Consider the following 18,934-nt stretch of genomic DNA (forward strand, 5'->3'; position numbering starts at 1 on the left):
GCCCGCATTGTAATACCCATTTTTCTTTCTTTTTTCTGATAACTTGTGTATTGACCATCTACCTCGTTTTTTTTCAGCCGTTTGGGATGCAGCTCCTACCTTCTGTTGCGTCTCATCTCATCCAAACAGTGAATGGAAATGTTCCTATGTCACGATTTCTTTTCAGCATCATACTGTTTCAGTTATGTTCAATACCAGGGAATATTAGCAGTAGCGTTGGCCATGCAGAAAAACACAAATATGTTTTGGGTTTTTTTTCCTTAAACTATGAAACTTCCTCAAACAAGTAGATGCTTTTTCATCCAGTTGATGAAGCATCACAACCTTTTCTTGGGTGCCTGTGAAGGCTGACATACCTAGAACTGTTTCTCCTCTTAAACGCACTGCTCCTGCATGCTGGAAGTTACAAAGTGGTCTCTTTTGTTGGCATTGTTGGCTCAAAAAGCAAACAAATATTGATTTTCTTCTCTTTTTCTTTTTAAGCCAAAAGCTTTGACACCCCATAGGAAGGGAAAATATAGGAATTTGAGGAGTAAAAATATAATCGCTCGGTTGCAACAGTAACTATGCAGCTCAACGAGAAAATAATCAACACTGAATTAATAAGGCATATGAATGACGCGCTGTAATTGAGTGGGAGCCATACGTTGTTGGAATGAGTCACAGCTTTGTGATTCAGTGGTCGAGACCTTCAGTACGATATGAAAAGGTTTGAGGAAATGAGACAGATGCTATCTATTTTCTTTCATGTTGCTGTAAATCCTTCATATCGTCTAGTGGATATATTGTAAGTATTCTATGTTGTGGTTATGCTGTCAAATTTGTGGTTAAATTGTCTTTCTATACGTTTTCAATAAGACATTTATATTTATGTTTCTATTCTATTTCTATTCTGACCTGCTCTTCTGGCATCTCCTACTTTCCTAAAGCTCAGTGTTTCCGTTTCAGCCAGTGAAGCAGCTGGACTAAGCATGTGTTATTAATCGTGACATTATTCATAACGTACAAGTAATCGTAAGATTTCATTACAATTCAGCCAAAGATTAAAAAAAATGAATTTAACTAAATTTATCAAAACACTTTTAACTACTTCTGTGTGAAAACGAAGTTCATTCCATGATTTAACCACATTTAGCAGAAATAACTTGTTTTCTCATTATCAGTTTAACATTGTGGGGGAATTTTGTTGCACCCAGATTTACATTAATGGTCAACTCAAAGTTTGTTTTGATGCAACTGGAGAAACGAGAGGCATGGCTGCCATGTTCTTGTAATGAAAAAAAGGTTTTCTCCTAGAAATACTTGCACATAAACTAAAAGTATCTGTTTTATTTAATTTTTTTTATTTTACACTGCCATGAATTTTAACGAGGACTGAAGAGTTGCAGCTCTCAATGTGTCTAACAGTAAAAAGTGATGTCAAAATGTTTGGAAATGTCCCAATGATACTTCCCAGATGGGCAGAAATCGCTGTGTCCGTAAAGTCACTGTAGATGTGTTTCACCCCTGTCAGAATGTTAACATAATGCCAAGGTGTTAATGTTAATACTCTCCTTCTACAGCCCCTTTCGGGGGAAACCTCAAAGCTCACCTTTGGGCTCTGTTGCCTTTGTTTTTTTTGTTTTTTTTCTCCTTCTTTTTCTGCACTGTTTTACTGACTATATCCAGGTTTGTGGCTTTGAAACCTGGAGGAAGCAGAACTTTCTTAATTTAATTGAAAACAAGATTGAAGTTATTTAGGATGGAAAGCCCAATCAAGATCAGGGGTGGGGTTTTTGACAATTAGTTGGACAAACATGTCAGTGCAGTTGTTAAAGCAACACATCCAGTGAGTTTTGCCACAGTCCCAAGGTACTCTGAACTTCTGAATGAAATTTGCAGCTGTAGTCACGGGAACATCAACATCTGCTTGGAGATGGTCTCAGGCTTTACATCAGACAGAAAAAAGAAACGTTTTCACCCTTTGAACAGTCCGAGTGACAGATTGAAGACACTTGTTATACTAATTACAAGACATTCCTCAGTTAATTTTTTGTCTATTTTTTTATCATATCAATTAATTTGTCCAGACCAGTAATATTAGCTCTTTTTTGTTGTTTTTTCAATTGTTTTGTTAAACCACAATTAAAATGCATAGTATTTAATTTCCATTCAGTTATTTATATATACAGTGAGGAGAAAAAGTATTTAGTCAGCCACCAATTGTGCAAATTCTCCCACTTAAAAAGATGAGGCCTGTAATTTTCATCACAGGTACACTTCATCTATGAGAGACAGAAGAGACAGCCTGTCTTTGATGGAAGGGTACCAATACATGTGTTCACATCTGTATGTGTGTTTTTGTGTATTCCCACATTTGTGTGCAACTTTCTGTTGGTTTGTCATATCTGAACTATTTGTCATTATTGCTTCACAATCATTCTTTTTATTTTCCTAATGTCCCAAATCTGTAAACAATTGACTTGTGTAATTTATGGCTTTTTTGGATTAACTCCATAAATACTTGACTTTATTTATGTTTATGCTCTTTGATGTGTTTCAAATGCTGAAGATGGACTTCCTTTTAGTGGCTTTTATGTTTTAAAATATTTGGCAACCTAGCTGACATTTTTACTGCTGCATTCGGTAGATTTATATTATCCAGTACTTTAGATCGCGTGAGTTGAGAGCAAATGTATCTAGTGTGACTGCAGGATAAAATAAGCGTCACGTTTTCCAGACTAAAATTAGCTGGGAATATTTATCATTTTAGAATGAACATAAATCCTTTTATTTATTTATTTCTCTCTTCCTCTCTTTGTTTCTCTTTCTCTCTTTCTGGTTCAGTAAAGGTTAATAATCAGTGACACTGAGGAGTTCTTAGCAGTGAATTTCAACCAGCTGCGTTACTCTGAAACATATTTAAACATCATACAGCTTTTTGCTAGTCCTAAATGTGCTCTATTTTTTTCAAAAAAAAAGTACGTCTTTATCAAGTTTTTTGGGATTTGCAGTTACTGTGACCTTTTTGCTGGGATCAGAGTAACTGCAGTTGCAGTTTCACTGATTAGTTCTTCAGCTTTTGCCAAATAATTTATTTTTTAAACTTATTTTTGCTAGACCAAACATCAACAGTTAATTTTTGTCCCAGTCTTTTCTTCTTTTTTTTTTTTTTTTTACTGAAAACATTGCAAAAGAGGTGGATTTAATTAATCCTAAAGGATCAAGGAATTAATAGTGTTTATTTTCTTTGTAAGCAGTTTTTTAAAGCATATTCAAAATTTCATCTTAATTATTATGCCCTTAACGATGAAGTAATGAGCATCCTCATAAGTAGCTTGATATTCTAGTCTCAAAGTATTTGATTAAATTATTTGTGTTGCGTTTTTAATTCTGTGCTGCTCCAAAAATGATTCTTGTTCCTGGCTTTTAGATTAAAACTGTTTACATTTAGCCCAGATGGCACCTCTGTGGGATATATCTCAGTTTAGTGCAATATATGTATTTTATTATTGGTATTCATCCTAATTCTGTCGGTGTCCAGCACTTTGGCCCACTGAGTTGTTTTTAAAGTGCTTTATATATAAAATTGAGTTGAGAATTGAGTGCATAAAGAAGCCTGCAGATTCTCGATAGTTTAAGAGTATTGCAGTTCAAAAATGGATCTTCTGAATGACTGAACAAATGAATTTGGGTCAGATGATGTTGATAAAGTCTGGAGGGTTTCATTGAATGAGGAAAGATTCAAGCTGGAGGTAAGGATGGTAGGAAATGTTAAGGGGGGTTGCAGGTATTTCACCGCAGGAGTTGGCAGCGAGGCCCGAAGCACAAATTCAAAACTCCAGAGCTGCGTGCTTTACATTTTTGTTGAGCTGTGTTTTGTGGATTGCTACCGTATCTTAATTTGGTCAATATAGTTAGCTTTTAAAACTATGCTGCTATTTTTATAACATTTCCTCCACAGCTCTGAACATTTGAACACTTTTTTTTTCTTGTGAATTCACTTTCTATTTTAGTTTTAGGGCATGTAGGTTGTGTATCACAAATGATTTGATATTATTGCTATTACTGCCTTTGGGATCGATTAAAAGTTATCTAACCATTATTTTTACATTATGTTTTGATTTAAAACCACATTCCCAAAATAGCCCTTCCTTGTTTGGGATGCTCGGATGCCATCTCCATTATGAAAGCTTTCCACATCTCATCGGGGAGGAAAGTGCTCATACACATTATTAGGCCCATATTACGCTGTGGTTGATGAAATGGCACAGCTTCAGCAGCACCCATTTGTGCATTACCTGTGTGGCCGTTATTAGTCTGCCAGAGTCCGTTTTAGAGAGCTTTGCAGCTCCAGCGCACAAACCCTCTGTGCCATAATGTATCATTTTGGCTCAGAGACATGTTTAAGAAATAATACACTTTTCTGCCCTCGTGTACAAAACCTTGATGGGTTCTCATGCAAATATAGATTATTATGGTAAAAGGAAAAAGACCGTTCAAAATCTTACCTTTTCTCTTTCAGCTGTTTTTCAAATAAATGGATTAAAAATAAAAATAACATGGACATTGGAAAAGCGTATTGGATTTCAACAAAATGGACTTAAACGATGGTCTTTGACGAGCAAAATGCTCGTCAAAGTGTGCTTTCTTCAGTTCTGATTCAGTTCCTCAAGGTTAATTACATGTCAAATTTGAAGTGATTTACAACTAAAAATAACAGAAACACATTTATGAAGGATTTAATGAAATTACGTTTCTGGCCAGGGTTCCAGTATTGATTAAGTGAGTAAAAAAAAATAAGAGTTTAAGTCTAAATGCCGTACATATACTGTACTATACAGTATGCAAGTATAAAGATGGACTTCAATTAGATAGATAGATAGATAGATAGATAGATAGATAGATAGATAGATAGATAGATAGATAGATAGATAGATACTACTGTCATTTAGCAGACGCTTTTTCCAAAGCAACTTACATATGAGAGAACAACACAACACAAGCAGATAGATAGATCTAGTATAACATTTCTCTGAGTGTGTTATTTTCTTTTGAGGATTAATAAAGTACAATTGAATTAAAATTAACGGAATTGCAATAACTTGTTTCATTTTGAAGTTTTTGTATGTATTAGTGGTAGAAGTTACATTCATGATGTTAAAAGCATAATGGATGGTGATACTTTACATAAAATGTTCTTAAAATTTATATAAAAAAAGAAAAAAATTAGATACTGCAATTTCAAATATAATGTGCAGGAAGTTGGCGGGAGGGACAAAAAACCCTCCCATGAAAGGCTTTTCTGTTCATGGCTCAGTAAAATATCTGTGGTCATTAGTTGATAAAACTCTTTTTAGAAATACACCATGCATCATTTTGTCATTGTAACTGTTCCAGAAAAATGAAAGGAAGTCCTTCTGCCTTTTCATTTTAGTTAATGCACTCACCAGAGCAGCAGTGATTTAATTTTCTGTAGCTCTCCAATACAACTAGCAGAACTTGGAACTATAAATATCACTAAAACAACTTCACCCATTTAATTGCATTTGTATATTTATAATGGTTCTCTTGCCTGATGCATTTGTGATGGCTGGGCTCTTGACTTTGAGAGCTTCTAATTCAGTGTGCTAACTTCACTATATTTCTTTCAGGATCCTGTTGGTGACACTGCAGGAGTTCATGGCCCACCAGAGGACAGGAAGGAGAAGGTCCCCAGCCCCCATCTCAGCCAACTGGTGGTCCTCACAAACACTGACACTCTCTATGGGCTGGCACAGAGAGTGGTGGCCACCGAGTCTCTGTGAGTGTCCCCCACACGACCCTCCACATACTCACATTTGGTGTCAACATGTTATATAACCTACTATTTACCAATGGCAGTTTTGTATAAGCAGGTTTCCATGATAGTTTTTCCTGGGATCTCAAATGTAGTGCAAGTCTCCATTACCGGGAATAGGAACATTGAATTGTATCTCGGCCAAAACAAGTCCCTACGGCAGAGTAGGGACGTGTACCTCAACAACTGCCAGTTGATGCATGGTGTTAACTCAGTGCTGAGTAGATAAGCTTGCATTGCTCTCCCTGTATTCTTACTGTAGTAACAGGCAATCCTCGGCAGGGCCGCCGCAAGGGGTGTGCGAACCGTGCGACTGCACGGGGCCTCGCGCCCCAAGGGGCCTCGCGCTATGGGACTTTTTTTTTTTTTTTTTTCAAAAATATATTTTTTTTTTTTTCATTTTTTTTTTTCGTTTTTTCCCTTATAAATATCAACAGTCACGTTCGATTACAGACCTAAATGTGTACTAGTCTGTGCGTATCAATAAATATATGTGAGAGAACAAGACAGATTCAGGAAATTTCCATCAGGGGATGAAAAAAGAAAAAAAATAAAGAAAATGGAAGAGTTTAATGCCTCTCTGAAAGGCTTGTTTGATAAATTTGTTACAAAAATCACAGATCCGACCGGGTCTAAAGCAGCCATGGGGCCCCGCGTCGAGGCAAGAGATGATGATGAGGCAGGGGAAGGTATCCAGTATTTTGCTAATTGGAGAGTTAAAATTGCGCATATAGACACCCGATCCGACCCGAAAAACCCCCCCAGCCATTTCGCACAGGGCCTCGCAAATCTCCCAGACGGCTCTGATCCTCATTGTCCATGTGTGCTAAACCACTCCCTTGCCACTCCTTTGCCCACCCAACTGCACCCACAGTTGGGTGGCCAGTTGGCTAACAGATTGCATAGCGTGTGAACCTCAGTTGCAGTGTAGTCACGTAGTGTAAACACTCAATAGAAGACAGTGAGTTGTGCGGCCTGAACAGCATGCCAATTTACCAATTTTGAAAGCTGCACAGTTTGAAAGCGGCCTCGCTTTTATAAGTTTACCTACCTGGGCCATTTAATGTTCGCTTATCTGTTTGTTTTGTGTAAACACATGCTGCACGGAGCATTATTTTACCCCTAAAAATACCACCTATTCTTCCAAAAGCTTCAACATTAGTGTGAAAATCTTGTGATCATTTACTCCGTCATTTGTTTTCTTCATATCATTCTGCGTCATTGGTTTCAGCCCCACATTGTCTTCACCTCTTTCATCTGAATTTACTCCACAATGCTACCCTCAGGTATAATGAGGTCAAAATATCATCAGTGCTGACAGCCCATTAACCCAGTTATTTCTGCAGTGTATTGTGAAACTAGGCTTCATAATGAAAGTCTTTAGGGCAGCGGCTCAGACGACACCGCTGCAAATCTTTCATCATAAAAATAGTTTTTTAATGTATTTGAAGAAGGCAACAAGCACAATAGTAATAACAGTAATGTCAGTTAAAGGGCTGAAACTCAGAGGGGAATATATATTTGAGGCCAAAGCTGTTCAACAAAGAAAAATCTCTGACATCTACAACATCGGCTATTTTAAACGTGAACATGCTTTTTGAAATGCTTCAGTGTGAAAACTGGTAAAAAAAATAAACATATAAGTAAGGATCCATTGCTGCATCCCGACTCCGCTCTGTAGAATCTTTTTCTTCTAAAGCCTGTGGTGCAGGTATGTTTTTTCGAGAGAAGAACATAATTATGGGTACATTCTTATAAACCGACATACCACCGTCGATTATATTTGAGAACTGTAAAGAACGATTCATCAAGGTCCCATTCTTGAGCTGCTCGCTGAAGCTCATTGGCCGTTCTCAGCCTTGTTGCTAAGCAACCAACATTATCGACACATAGGAACTGAAGAAGCGGGGAGACTGTTTAGCCAATCAGAATGCAGAACACGATGCACAATGCAAATCCGTGAAGCAGCGAGACGTGAAAGGTGAACCACGTTGTAGCGAGGGATTACTGTATATGAAAGCACAGAGAGGTGATCCTGCAGCTTTTGCTTTGGGGTTTTATTCAAACTTGTGTGATCAGATCACTGTGAACGGCATAGCATGCTTCATGTTTTTCCTCCTCACACGCTGCAGTGTATCGGTGGGATGGTGTTCCAGCTAAATGCAACGCGATTGTTTCCGCTCCATAAGAGCAAATATTCACTGGGGGTTGACACTACAAAAGAAGAAAAGGCTGACGTTAAATGTAGCTTTTAATGTTAAGAAATGTATTTATTTATTAAATGAAATAATAATAATATTATCATGAAAATGTGAAGATTTATCGCTGCAGGCTTGAAAGGTAAAAGCAGACGAGGCATCAGGTCATAATGGCCTCCAGTGACCAGCTATGAGCTAAATTATTGGATAAATGAATCCACCACAAAAAGTCATTAGTATGTAAATTAAAAGTGCTATACCCAAGGATTATGTATAGCCAAGGAAAGGGTACAAGAAAAAAAAAACATTGAATACATTGTTTTAGTTAAATCCCTTGAATTAGAGCTAAAAGTCTGCACACTCCTTTCACACTAAGCCATATTTCTGTTAGTTGTTCCTTCTATGGCGCTTAATCTGAATTACATTTTTCTCCACCTCATTGCTTGTCAAAGTTGGACCAAAACCTTTGTTTATGGATGAGCGCTGAACAACTCATTGGGCTAAAGTTTGATACTGCAAGAGTTTCTGGTGAAGAAGCTCATACGAGCCTCGTTGCACTGCGGCAGCCGTCCTTATTAAACTCCAGCCTCGGCTCAGCCCACTCAGACCGGCACCGTTGGTTTTTGTTTAGTGCACAGTACTACAGTACTTCAACGTCATCAATCAGCCCAGTCAAAAGTTCTGTGTTTAGTCTGAGTGGAGCTCACAGTGGAATTGGACTATTATTTCTGTCTGCATTGATTTTTTTCAGTTTCAGCTACTTCACTTGGTCTCAGTACTTTTCTGCAACAACTGAAATCCATTCATTGTAAAAACATCATGTCTTGGACATAAATAATAGTGAGCCTGAAGATGGACAGTGTGCATGAGTTGTCCCAACAACAAGACCACTGGTGCAAGTGTGCACCACAGAAGATGAGGGCTTGCATTTGTCTTGTTGCTACATTATAGAATTAACACATCTGTTAAAACTTAAGGAGAAAAAAAGCTTTGATATAAGAAGTTGGAAAGGTTGCGTATTCGGTGAATTGTGAAGAACCCAAACGACTAGTCTCAAAGCCAGATTCAGTTCAATCCTGCAATAGTAACGGTTGTTAATAGATTTGTCACTCATGATTACAAAAGCAAGACACTGTAATGACTTCTGTTATCTGCCACTCCAGAAGCTTTTTCAGAACATATTATGTCACCACCCCACGTAATTAAACTCCCGTTTTGTTTCCCACCAGCGCATTTCTGGCCGAGCAGTTCGAGTCTCTGCAGTCCCACTTGGATACGATGATGCCTGCGGCCAAGAAACCGTTCCTGCAACAGTTCTATTCCCAGGTGTTGTATACTTTGATGCACATCACTTCATATCTTTACAGGCCTTGGTGATCACAGTAGCCTAAATCATGTCGTCACTGTCAGCTCCAGCGTCCACATGTGGTGACCTAGATGAGTGTTATTAGCAGGAGTGTGTAAACGGATTGTTTTTGATGCCGTTCATTGGATTCTTTTCTCTCTTATCACAATGAATTGCTTATAAAACTATACTGAACAGGCTAAATGTCACAGCTAACAGACATTGATTTCCCCTCTCACTCCTCTTTCAGACCGTGTCTACAGCCAGTGAACTGCGGAAACCGATATACTGGATAGTGGCGGCCAAGGCCATCGACTACGAGCAGATGTTGCTCCTGATGGCCGGAGTCAAATGGGACATCAGGGAGATCATGTCACAGCACAACATATATGTGGATGTCCTGTTGAAGGTAAAAGAAACCAAAATCTGGACAGTGGTTTTGAGAATGATCTTTGTTTATTTACAGTCCAAAGTCCAAGCCTCTGCCGAGCCACAAGGCCGGAATAACGGCTGCAACAGTTTTAACTTGTGCATGATGCAGATAAGATGCGGACATTAGAATTGTTTCCTTATTTATGCCACCAAAGTGAATATGAAGGAGAATCCCAGGACTGCTGGTGTCTTTATTAAAAAGCGTTTAAAGTTGAGGTTTTAGTGTTTTTTTTCTTTTTGTCTCCCCTCAAGCGAGCCTCGTCGAGCCACACGTTACAGTACGCACAACTGAAACTCACCCAGCAGCTGTATCAGATTACTTTTAATGTAAGCAGGCAGTTTTTAACATTTCCTCTCAAGCACAGAGCCGTGTTTCTGCTCCTGAGTTAAAATTTACTCAGAGACTTTTAATATCCCGTATTTTAGATGGCATGTTTAATTCATGCTTGAGCTTTTTGAGAGCAAAAAAATGCAGATATTTCCTAGAGTTACAAGATACATCCGTCTCAGAGGTGTTCTGAAATAAAAAGTTTTTCCACTAAATGTGACTTAATGCACACCCTGGCCACTTGCTCATTCATTAAATTTGCATAGTGGGCAAAGAACCCACAACCCACGTGTCCTCCGTTGGGTTCCTCTTCGTATTTATATCCTGGTGCCTCGCAGCCACGACGTTCCTTCCTCGAGTCTCTGCTGGGACCTTTGTGTGTGAGGTTAGCATGTTTTCTCTCTGCACCCTTCCACCTGCAGGCCTAAAGCGTTTCAGGTTTAATGGTGACGATAGGAATGAGGGTTTTTGGTTGGTTGGTCGCAGCCAAGCGATGGACGGGAAACCTCCTGAAACCACCTCTCCTTCTCCTTCCTCTGTTATGCCACTTCTGATTTTTTTATATGCTCGTTCTCCCTTTTATTTCTATATCCTTTTTAATGTTGCAGTTCATACTTGTTACAACAGATCAGGTATCGCTCATAATTAGTTTAAATAGTCGCTAACTCTCTGGTCAACGCATCAGGCAGATTTATATGAAAATGTAATGTAGGCCTTTTTTTCCCCCCAGTTTCTGTCTTTAATTTCAGTAAGGAAATAAACCAGTCACATTTTTAAAAAAAAGTCTGGATTGTCATGCAAATATGAAGAACAATACAGTAGTTTTTCGGATATTCTGAGGTGGAAAGGTCTAAAGTGCTCCCTGTGGTGTGAAATCGTGAAAAACCTCATCTGTGCATCAGCAGTCGTTGGGCAACCGTTGCTTAAATCTCCCTTCAAATCACAGAGGCTGAAGCAGATAAATATAAACTGCTTAGGGGAACATAAACTCATCTTTTTACGTCCCCAGGTGGCTCATGGGTATTTTTTTTTGGGGGGGGTTGGGGCACTGGCTGTTCTCGCTTGATTTAGTTTATGAGGCAAACTACCCGAGAGGAAATCCGTCTCAGCGGCCCGGTTTAAATGCCCATCTGTGTCAAACGCGTACAGCTGATGGAGCGACGTGAAGTACATTACAGCCAACATGCCCCCCCCATCAGGTGTGAACAGACTTCCCCCATCAAGTTGTCAGTACTAATGCACATGGACTCTGTTATGGGCGTCGACTGGGGGGGGGAAAAAAGAAAAAAAAAAGCTATTTTGTGTTGCTTCACACACATGCAGAAGTATATTTTATTCATGACTCAGGTTGGTTCCTGTCATTCCACAATGGGGCTAATTTGCATATAAAGTGGCAGCGTAATGCCGAACGCTCAGAATGACTTCACTGAAAAATGCTAGTCAGAAATTATTCTGAGACTGTTTGTGAATGAAGGACATTTCAGTCTCGGGGGATGAATTAATGGAAATTCAGGTTGTTTTTTATCTTTTATGGGACTGGAATTAAAGTCACCTGACAAAGTTTGCAAACAAACACTTTAAAACAGTTTAACTTCACTGAGTTGCATCAATTATGTCTAATTATATCCATATATAATCCTTATGTGCTGCACTTTGGGTCCATTAAACAGAAAACGAATGTCATTATTGTACAGTTTCATCCATAATTTAGCGTTTACGAGTGCGGTGAGTGCGTTACTGGAGCTCCAGTGTGAGCTGGATGAAGCCAAGTCCTTTAATTACTGTTTTGACAAATGTGTTAAACTTTTACCGTTAACTAAACTCCACCGTGCAGTTTTGACAATCGTGAGCTGTAAGAGCGTGCACCTCGGGATGTTGCCAAGTAATATTAAATCACTTGTTTTTTTTACGTTGTTTGTTACTTGTATTTCCTGTCCTTTCCCTTTTCAACAGGATCCTGAGTGCTTATCATTCCAGACTGCCGCCATTAATAAATACCTGTTAAATGAGAGATTTGGTAAAAGCAGCCGTACAGGACTAGACGCTTCGTTACAGGGGGAACAAGAGAAGAAAAAACCCAGAAGTGACTGCTCTGCTCTTTCATAACCTTAATGTTGTATTAAGTATCCCCGGTGCATTTGAGCGTGAACAAGTTCCGAAGTCTGTAATAAAAACTTGTATTTTGTTGGCCTCCCTCTGGGAAAGACAAGGATGTAACACTCGTGTGGAAGGACTTGTTTCTAAAGGTCTTAAAATAGCTTGATTTTACAGTTAATATTTTATCAGGTATATCCTCATAGTACGGCTCTAATGTTTCTGTTGTAAAACAGTCCATAAAATAAATTCCAGATGTGTTTTTGAGGAAACGAATTTGCATTTTTTTTCTTTTATACTAAAGTTAACTCGTGCATGCGTGTGGATTTACTGTGTTTTCTTTACTGTCTTCTGTCAGGAGTTTGAGCAGTTCACCATACGGCTGGGTGACGTGTCCCGGCACGTGCGCATCCCCCTGCCCGTGTCCAACGTCCTCTGGGAGCACTGCATCCGCCTGGCCAACAGGACTCTTGTTGAGGGGTAAGACGAGACAGGAATATGACGCGTTCGTGGTCAAACCAGTCACACTTTTCTCTCACCAGAAAGCTTTTAAGTAACGTGGTGTTTATGGTTCCTGCACCGGGACACGATGAGCGCCGTTTTACTCTGGGTGACGGTTTCTGTCAGCCTTCTCAGAGACGAGAGAACAGTCTCAATGAAGTCTGACCTCGATAGGTTTCTATGGGAATCAGTTTTCTCTGGCTTCCACTTCTTTTGGTCCTTCGGTTTTTCATGCACGTATTGCTATAGAAACGAGTGCACGTCCAAGAGCTGATGTGTCGACTGCCCGACCAATGAACGAGAGAGCTCTAGAGACGTCCAGAGAAAAGCTCATGTTTTGATGACAGTACTTACATTTCTGCATTTCTGCAGCCAGTTGGGCCTGTACTTGGTGTTTTCTCTGCTTACCCCCCCTTAAGTGTACGAGCGCCCTGTAGGACAGGTGAGAATTGGGCCGTTGCTGCAGGGCTGAGGGGTAGAAATGGGACTGGACCAAAGTGTGGAGATCATAGTTGTTGGGCCAGTTCTTAACTCTTATGCTCCGACTCATATAATGGACTGTAATTAACGTAAAAGCTCAAAGTTTAGCATATCAAATACTTAATTATGAAATCTCATCACTTCTTCAGTCACTTATTGAAACTACAAATTGTTCAAAATAGCCATTTCCACATTAAATGGAAGTCTTCTGTCATGTCCTCCTTTTCTTGGTTCTTATAGTCATAATTATATATTTATTATATATACATAATTATGTCTCTCAAAAGAAGAACTTTATCTCCTTTTTATTGTTTGTTTTTCCCGTTTATTCCCCATTTTTACCTCACATTGCGTATTCACAAGGATATTTTTTTTTTTCCTCCAAAATATTTGGAACAGCACAATAAAATAGGAGAAACACCCACAGAGCTTGAGACTCTAAACTGCTGCCGCGTCCTTGGCCCCGCGCCCTGGGAACCGACTCAAGCATCCGCGTTATGAGCCTCCCTAAACAACCATCGGGGAGCGACGTGACACTGGACAAACTGCAAAAATGCTCTTAACACATCCCTTGAAGTGCATTTCACCCCTTTCTCCCCTGAAACGGAGGCGTGCGGATTGTTTGACAGAATGTTAACATATTTATTAATATACTTGTCTGTTTTCATTAATTTATTCTAACCTGTGTCTGTGAGGTGCTGCACAGGAGTGAGTCGGACTCACTGAATGGTGACAAAGTCATGAAATCACAGCTAACAATTGTCACATTTTAATGAGCACAAGAAATAATGCAAATGTCACTTATTTAATCTTGAACGGGGAAAAATGGTCCCAAATAAAGGTTTAGGTTCAGAACAAACACAGCATGTTGTTGTAAGATGGAGGTCCAACGCTGGTTAGCAGGCGTTCCCCACTGAGAACGAAACATCCTTACCTCCCAGTCCCTGCACATTTGGTGGACATTTTCCCCTCATTGTGTCAGAGAACTTTTGAACCCTCTCCAATGAGCAAATGGCTCATTACGTCTGTGATATTCAGCCAATTTCTGCTGCTGTTGCCGTCCCCTCAGAACCTGTCTGAGTCGCCCAGAACACAAACAGACTCGCACTCCCCGCTACGCCCGGAACGGAGCGGTCACATGTGTTTGTTTGGGGAGTCTGGCTCTATCATTATCGGCACTCACGTCTCCTTTGAGACGTGCAAAAAAGGGGATCTGTTTGTGTTGAGGTACAGAGGGACAGGATGGGGGGTGATGATAAAAACAGAATGTGGGGCAGACAGAGGAAGCAGGAGGAGCTGAGGTGTGAGACGGCGAGCACACCTGTCTGTCTGATGTGTTAATGTGCTGAAGACGACACTGACTCCGATCTCCCAGTTGATGACGATCATGAAACACGAGTACGCCGACTTCTATACATGACGCGACTACGAAGACAGCTTTCAGGTGCATCTTTATAACTTTGTATGGGTGTTTTTCTGGTTTCCTGCTGAAGCGCATAAGGAAGTTTCTTCGGTACAGGTGATCCAGATGGAGTCTCATTCAGTACATCTTTAGTTACTATGGTTACCGGTCTTCTCTGAAGGGATTTGGCGAAGGAGCTGAAGCACAGCAGAGAGGGAGAGACCTCCGTGATATATTAACTTAAGTCTTCAAAGTAAATCTGAGACTAAATGCACCCTGTCTGTCCAATGTTGCAGAAACAGAAACACTTCGGGGAGTTCTGATGCATTTGTTTTATTCAGCAGTACATGTAGTCTTGAGAGCCCAATGAAAGATTGATGATCTAAACATGTTTACACGATGTGGAAACATCTGGCTACACGCGGCGCTCTCGGGGAAAGCAGACGGTTGTGTCATGCGTGGCGGTTAGTTGCACTAGTCCAGAGACGAGTACGCTTCCAGTTTTTCTGATCGTAGGCGCGTCCAGGCTGCCGGCATCTGTGTCGAATATTCATGTGTGGAGAATGTGCAACATGCAACGGCCCCAAGGAGAGATGATTATGATCAGATTCTCATGGATCAGGGTGTAAATGTATTTGCCTTCCGGTTGTTTCCTATGCGAGCATTTAGGGCGCTTCTCATTTGTCTCGCTCCCCCGTAGCTATGCGAACGTGAAGAAGTGCAGCAACGAGGGCCGGGCCTTGATGCAGCTGGACTTTCAGCAGTTCCTGATGAAGCTGGAGAAGCTGACGGACCTGCGGCCCATCCCCGACAAGGAGTTCGTTGAAACCTATATCAAGGCCTATTACCTCACCGAGAACGACATGGAGCAGTTCATCAAGAATCACAGGGTGAGTCAGTGAAACGCGCTCACCCTCCTGTAAAAGGCTCGCCCTCACAAATGTTCTCAACCGACCTTGTGTGTGTGCAGGAGTACTCCATGAAGCAGCTCGCCAACCTGGTGAACGTTTGTCTGGGTTCACACATCAACAAGAAGGCTCGTCAGAAACTCCTGGCCGCCATCGACGACATAGACCGACCCAAGAGATAAACTCGCCAAGGGATGGAGCCGAGTGCGTGAAGGAGCCCGCAGAGGAGAAAAACCACACAGCTCAGCTTTGAATGTCTTCGTGTTCAGTCTCAAATACAAACATAAACCTGTGCTGTGTACAGTAGTAGAAAAAAAAATCAGCGTAGAGCTCATTATTGTATGTTAATCTCATCCTTATGTGGTCCAAAGCTCCAATGGCTGCTTGTTGAATGCACCCTGTGACCTCCGTTTCTCACTCCAGCATGCTGCACCTCCACCATAACGCACCTCCTCCTCTTTACCTTCAGCAAAACGTTTTCTGCTGGTTGTTGGCAACCACAGGAACCTCTTATGTCTTAAATGATCTTGCGTTTTTTCCCCCCACATAGGCTGTTTCCAGCACCAGATCTAACCGTGTGGCTGTTTACAGTATTATATCAACATGTGACACAGCACCTACCTTTATACTCAAGAAAAGGACAAGTGAACATCTGTGAGTTGCTAAATTTTGAAGTGATGATGTGGAAAAGGCATCCCACGAGGAAGCTGCTGGTCGCACCCGTCCGTCTTAAGAGCGCGCTCGCTCGCTCGCGACGTTATTGTTCTCCGTAATGATTCATCATCGCAGCTCATACAGTTTGCTTGCTGTATATTCGGTGGCTTCGGGGTGTTTGTCGTGCCTGACTGGATTCTCTACTTCGGTGTTTTGTTTGTTTTTCCCACAAAAAAAAGATAAAGAAGAAAAAAAAAAAAAGCTAAATCTAATATAAAGGTGATGATTCTGAGAGTAATATAAATGGCTGTAGTTTGCATTAACATAGTTAGATTATAAGTGCAGAAGCTGGTTTTGTTTGTCTGCCATCTGTCATATCTGAGGAGGGAATTGTTTTATCGTCCGTATGAAAGAGTTTCTCTTTCAGTCCATCGATTTTGCAGAGCAGTTAAATCTCTCCTGTTTTTATTTGTTTCAGTTTTCTTACTATAAAAGGAATATGTCTTTTTTGTCATCTCATAAGTGAGTCTATGTGATGGAGAAATCTCATTTATGTCTAATGATATTTATGAAGCTGCAGCCACTCGCGCAGATTGAACTTTCTACCTTCCCTCAGAAACGTTTCAAGTTTTAAAAGTCGACTTCAGAATGAGTGAAACTATTATCCTGCTCACGAGAAGAATGTAACATTCATTATAGTTGATTATACAAATTCTGCTCACTTTCACACTTCATCAGGCTTTTTGTTGCATATATAAGCAGCCATAATGATTTAAAAACTCCCTTACTAAATTGGCAGATACTTATTCTTTAAAATCTTTGAAAAAAAAAAAGAAATTGTTCACAAAGCGTTAAAAATTCCCAGCCGGTCATGATTTGATTTTACAGGGTTTATTTGTATTTGCAGCTTCAAAATGTCTGATTTTTCACACACTATAAACAAATGATTCCTTAAATACATCAAAGTCAGCATTAGAAAATATCAAATAAAAGATATTTATCCCAAAGGAAAAGCTGCAAAAGTATTTTGATCAGAGCAAACATTTTTTGTTGTTTTTTTTTAATCTAAATGAGGAATTATCTTGTTAAATATGTGAATTTCTGTTTTCAGTAGAAGGTGTGAAATCTTTGGTAAACGTACAGACCTCCGGAAACTGAATTTAGGTGAAAAGTTCAGTTGATTCAGGTGAAATGTGCCGAACTGACCAGATTAAATGTTGTGTACTTTTGGCAAAAACACTAAACCTGCTTGTAATTTGATAAACGACCTCCGCGTGGCTCTCATATTTAACATTTCTCTCCTTGAAGAAAAGAACAAACGACAAACAATTAGTGGTTTTCTTTCTCCCTCCTCTCCTCCGCCGGTCATCTTTATTAGTTCACCCTGACCCGACCGGCAGGGGGCCGCTCCAAAGTAAACAAAACAAAAACACGAGATGAAGACGCCCCAGGTTCTGACGGGTCACACGTGCAGCTGTTCCTGGAAGAATACTGTAAATGTGAATGTTTGCAACGATGTCTGTATTTATTTCTTGTTTTGGTTTTTATATGATAACGGCTGGTTGCGTACAGTCACTTATTCCTTGTAACTTATAACCTGAATCAAATACAAATATGTAAAACTTTTCAAATCGTGTTGAGCGTCAAGTGCACTATAATGAAACTCTGCAACTGTAGGTTGATGATTTTGACACAATAAATACACTAACGAACGTTGCCCGTCGTCTGTGTTCAGTCGCTTTGTCCCAGTGAAGTCACAGAAGTGCAGCTTTAGTAGATAAACCACTAGGGGTGTAACAATATATCGTGCCACGAAATTTCACGATACAAAAACGTCACGATACGTGTCGTGGAGGTGGCAAAGTGTATCGCGATATTGGGTTATTAATATTAATCTATTGTGTTGACTAGTAACGCGCATCCGACCGCGGCCGCGCGGACCAAAATCTTACTCCGCTCAGAAGAAACTAGTCCCGTTTTGCGGTCCCGTTTTGAGGTCTGAACTTTTACTTATGTAAGGCTGGTGTAGAGTTAAGCCTTACCTTATTAAATTAAACCTTTTTCGGGTCGTGAGTAGGATAAACACGGGGGCAACTTCTGATGAGTTCCAGTGTACTTCAATGTCCGCTCAACAGCGTAGGATTTTAGAGCATCAACACAGCACCTAGTGCTGTATCACTCCGCCCAATCTAAAACATACTAATCACTACAGATAAACTGACTAGTGTAATTATAGTCCCTGATTTACATCAGAATATAAAGAATATATTTATAAAATAATGAACCCGGAATTACCAAAATAACCTTAACAAAAATAAATCTCCTCTTACACTTATAAGGTGAGCATGAATCAATCTTTTTTATGATGTAAAATTGTATGTATTTATTTACTTGTATTTATTTATTTAATTTTAGTTGTTAAATTTCTGGAAAAGAAAAAAGTCAAACCACACATGAGAGAAACTATTTAGTTTGTGGCAAAATATTTTTACTTGTATGAAACTGAAGATGCATAATGCAAACCTGACATTTACTTTTAGTTCAGTTTGTGGAAAATGGTTGGCCTGGCTTTCTCTTTAAAACTTAAACAGTTATAAAGCATTACAAACTGTAACAATAGGGCAAACGTACAGTATTGTTTTGTATTTTGTGTCTTTCAAATAAAAGACAATTTTTTCCAGTCATATGTTCCTCATTCAAGGTTGTTAAAAAAATACTGCTATAATATCGTATCGTATCGTTATCGTGACCTCAATATCGTGTATAGTACCGTA

General features: G+C 39.8%; 1 protein-coding gene across 2 annotated transcripts in view; it reads left to right on the top strand.

Annotated features, from left to right (window-relative positions):
- Positions 1-18,498, top strand: part of vps50 (VPS50 EARP/GARPII complex subunit) — a 95,610-nt gene extending 77,112 nt beyond the window's left edge. For both annotated transcript variants that reach the window (XM_061742672.1, XM_061742673.1), the window contains 6 exons: positions 5,634-5,782; positions 9,246-9,342; positions 9,612-9,770; positions 12,574-12,695; positions 15,299-15,488; positions 15,569-18,498. In XM_061742672.1, the coding sequence (XP_061598656.1) occupies positions 5,634-5,782; positions 9,246-9,342; positions 9,612-9,770; positions 12,574-12,695; positions 15,299-15,488; positions 15,569-15,688 (837 nt within the window). In that variant the 3' untranslated portion in view covers positions 15,689-18,498. The remainder of the gene's footprint in view (positions 1-5,633; positions 5,783-9,245; positions 9,343-9,611; positions 9,771-12,573; positions 12,696-15,298; positions 15,489-15,568) is intronic.
- Positions 18,499-18,934: the final 436 nt, after the last annotated feature.

This window comes from Cololabis saira, chromosome 15 (genome assembly GCF_033807715.1).
Source record: "Cololabis saira isolate AMF1-May2022 chromosome 15, fColSai1.1, whole genome shotgun sequence".
Lineage (NCBI taxonomy): Eukaryota > Metazoa > Chordata > Actinopteri > Beloniformes > Belonidae > Cololabis > Cololabis saira.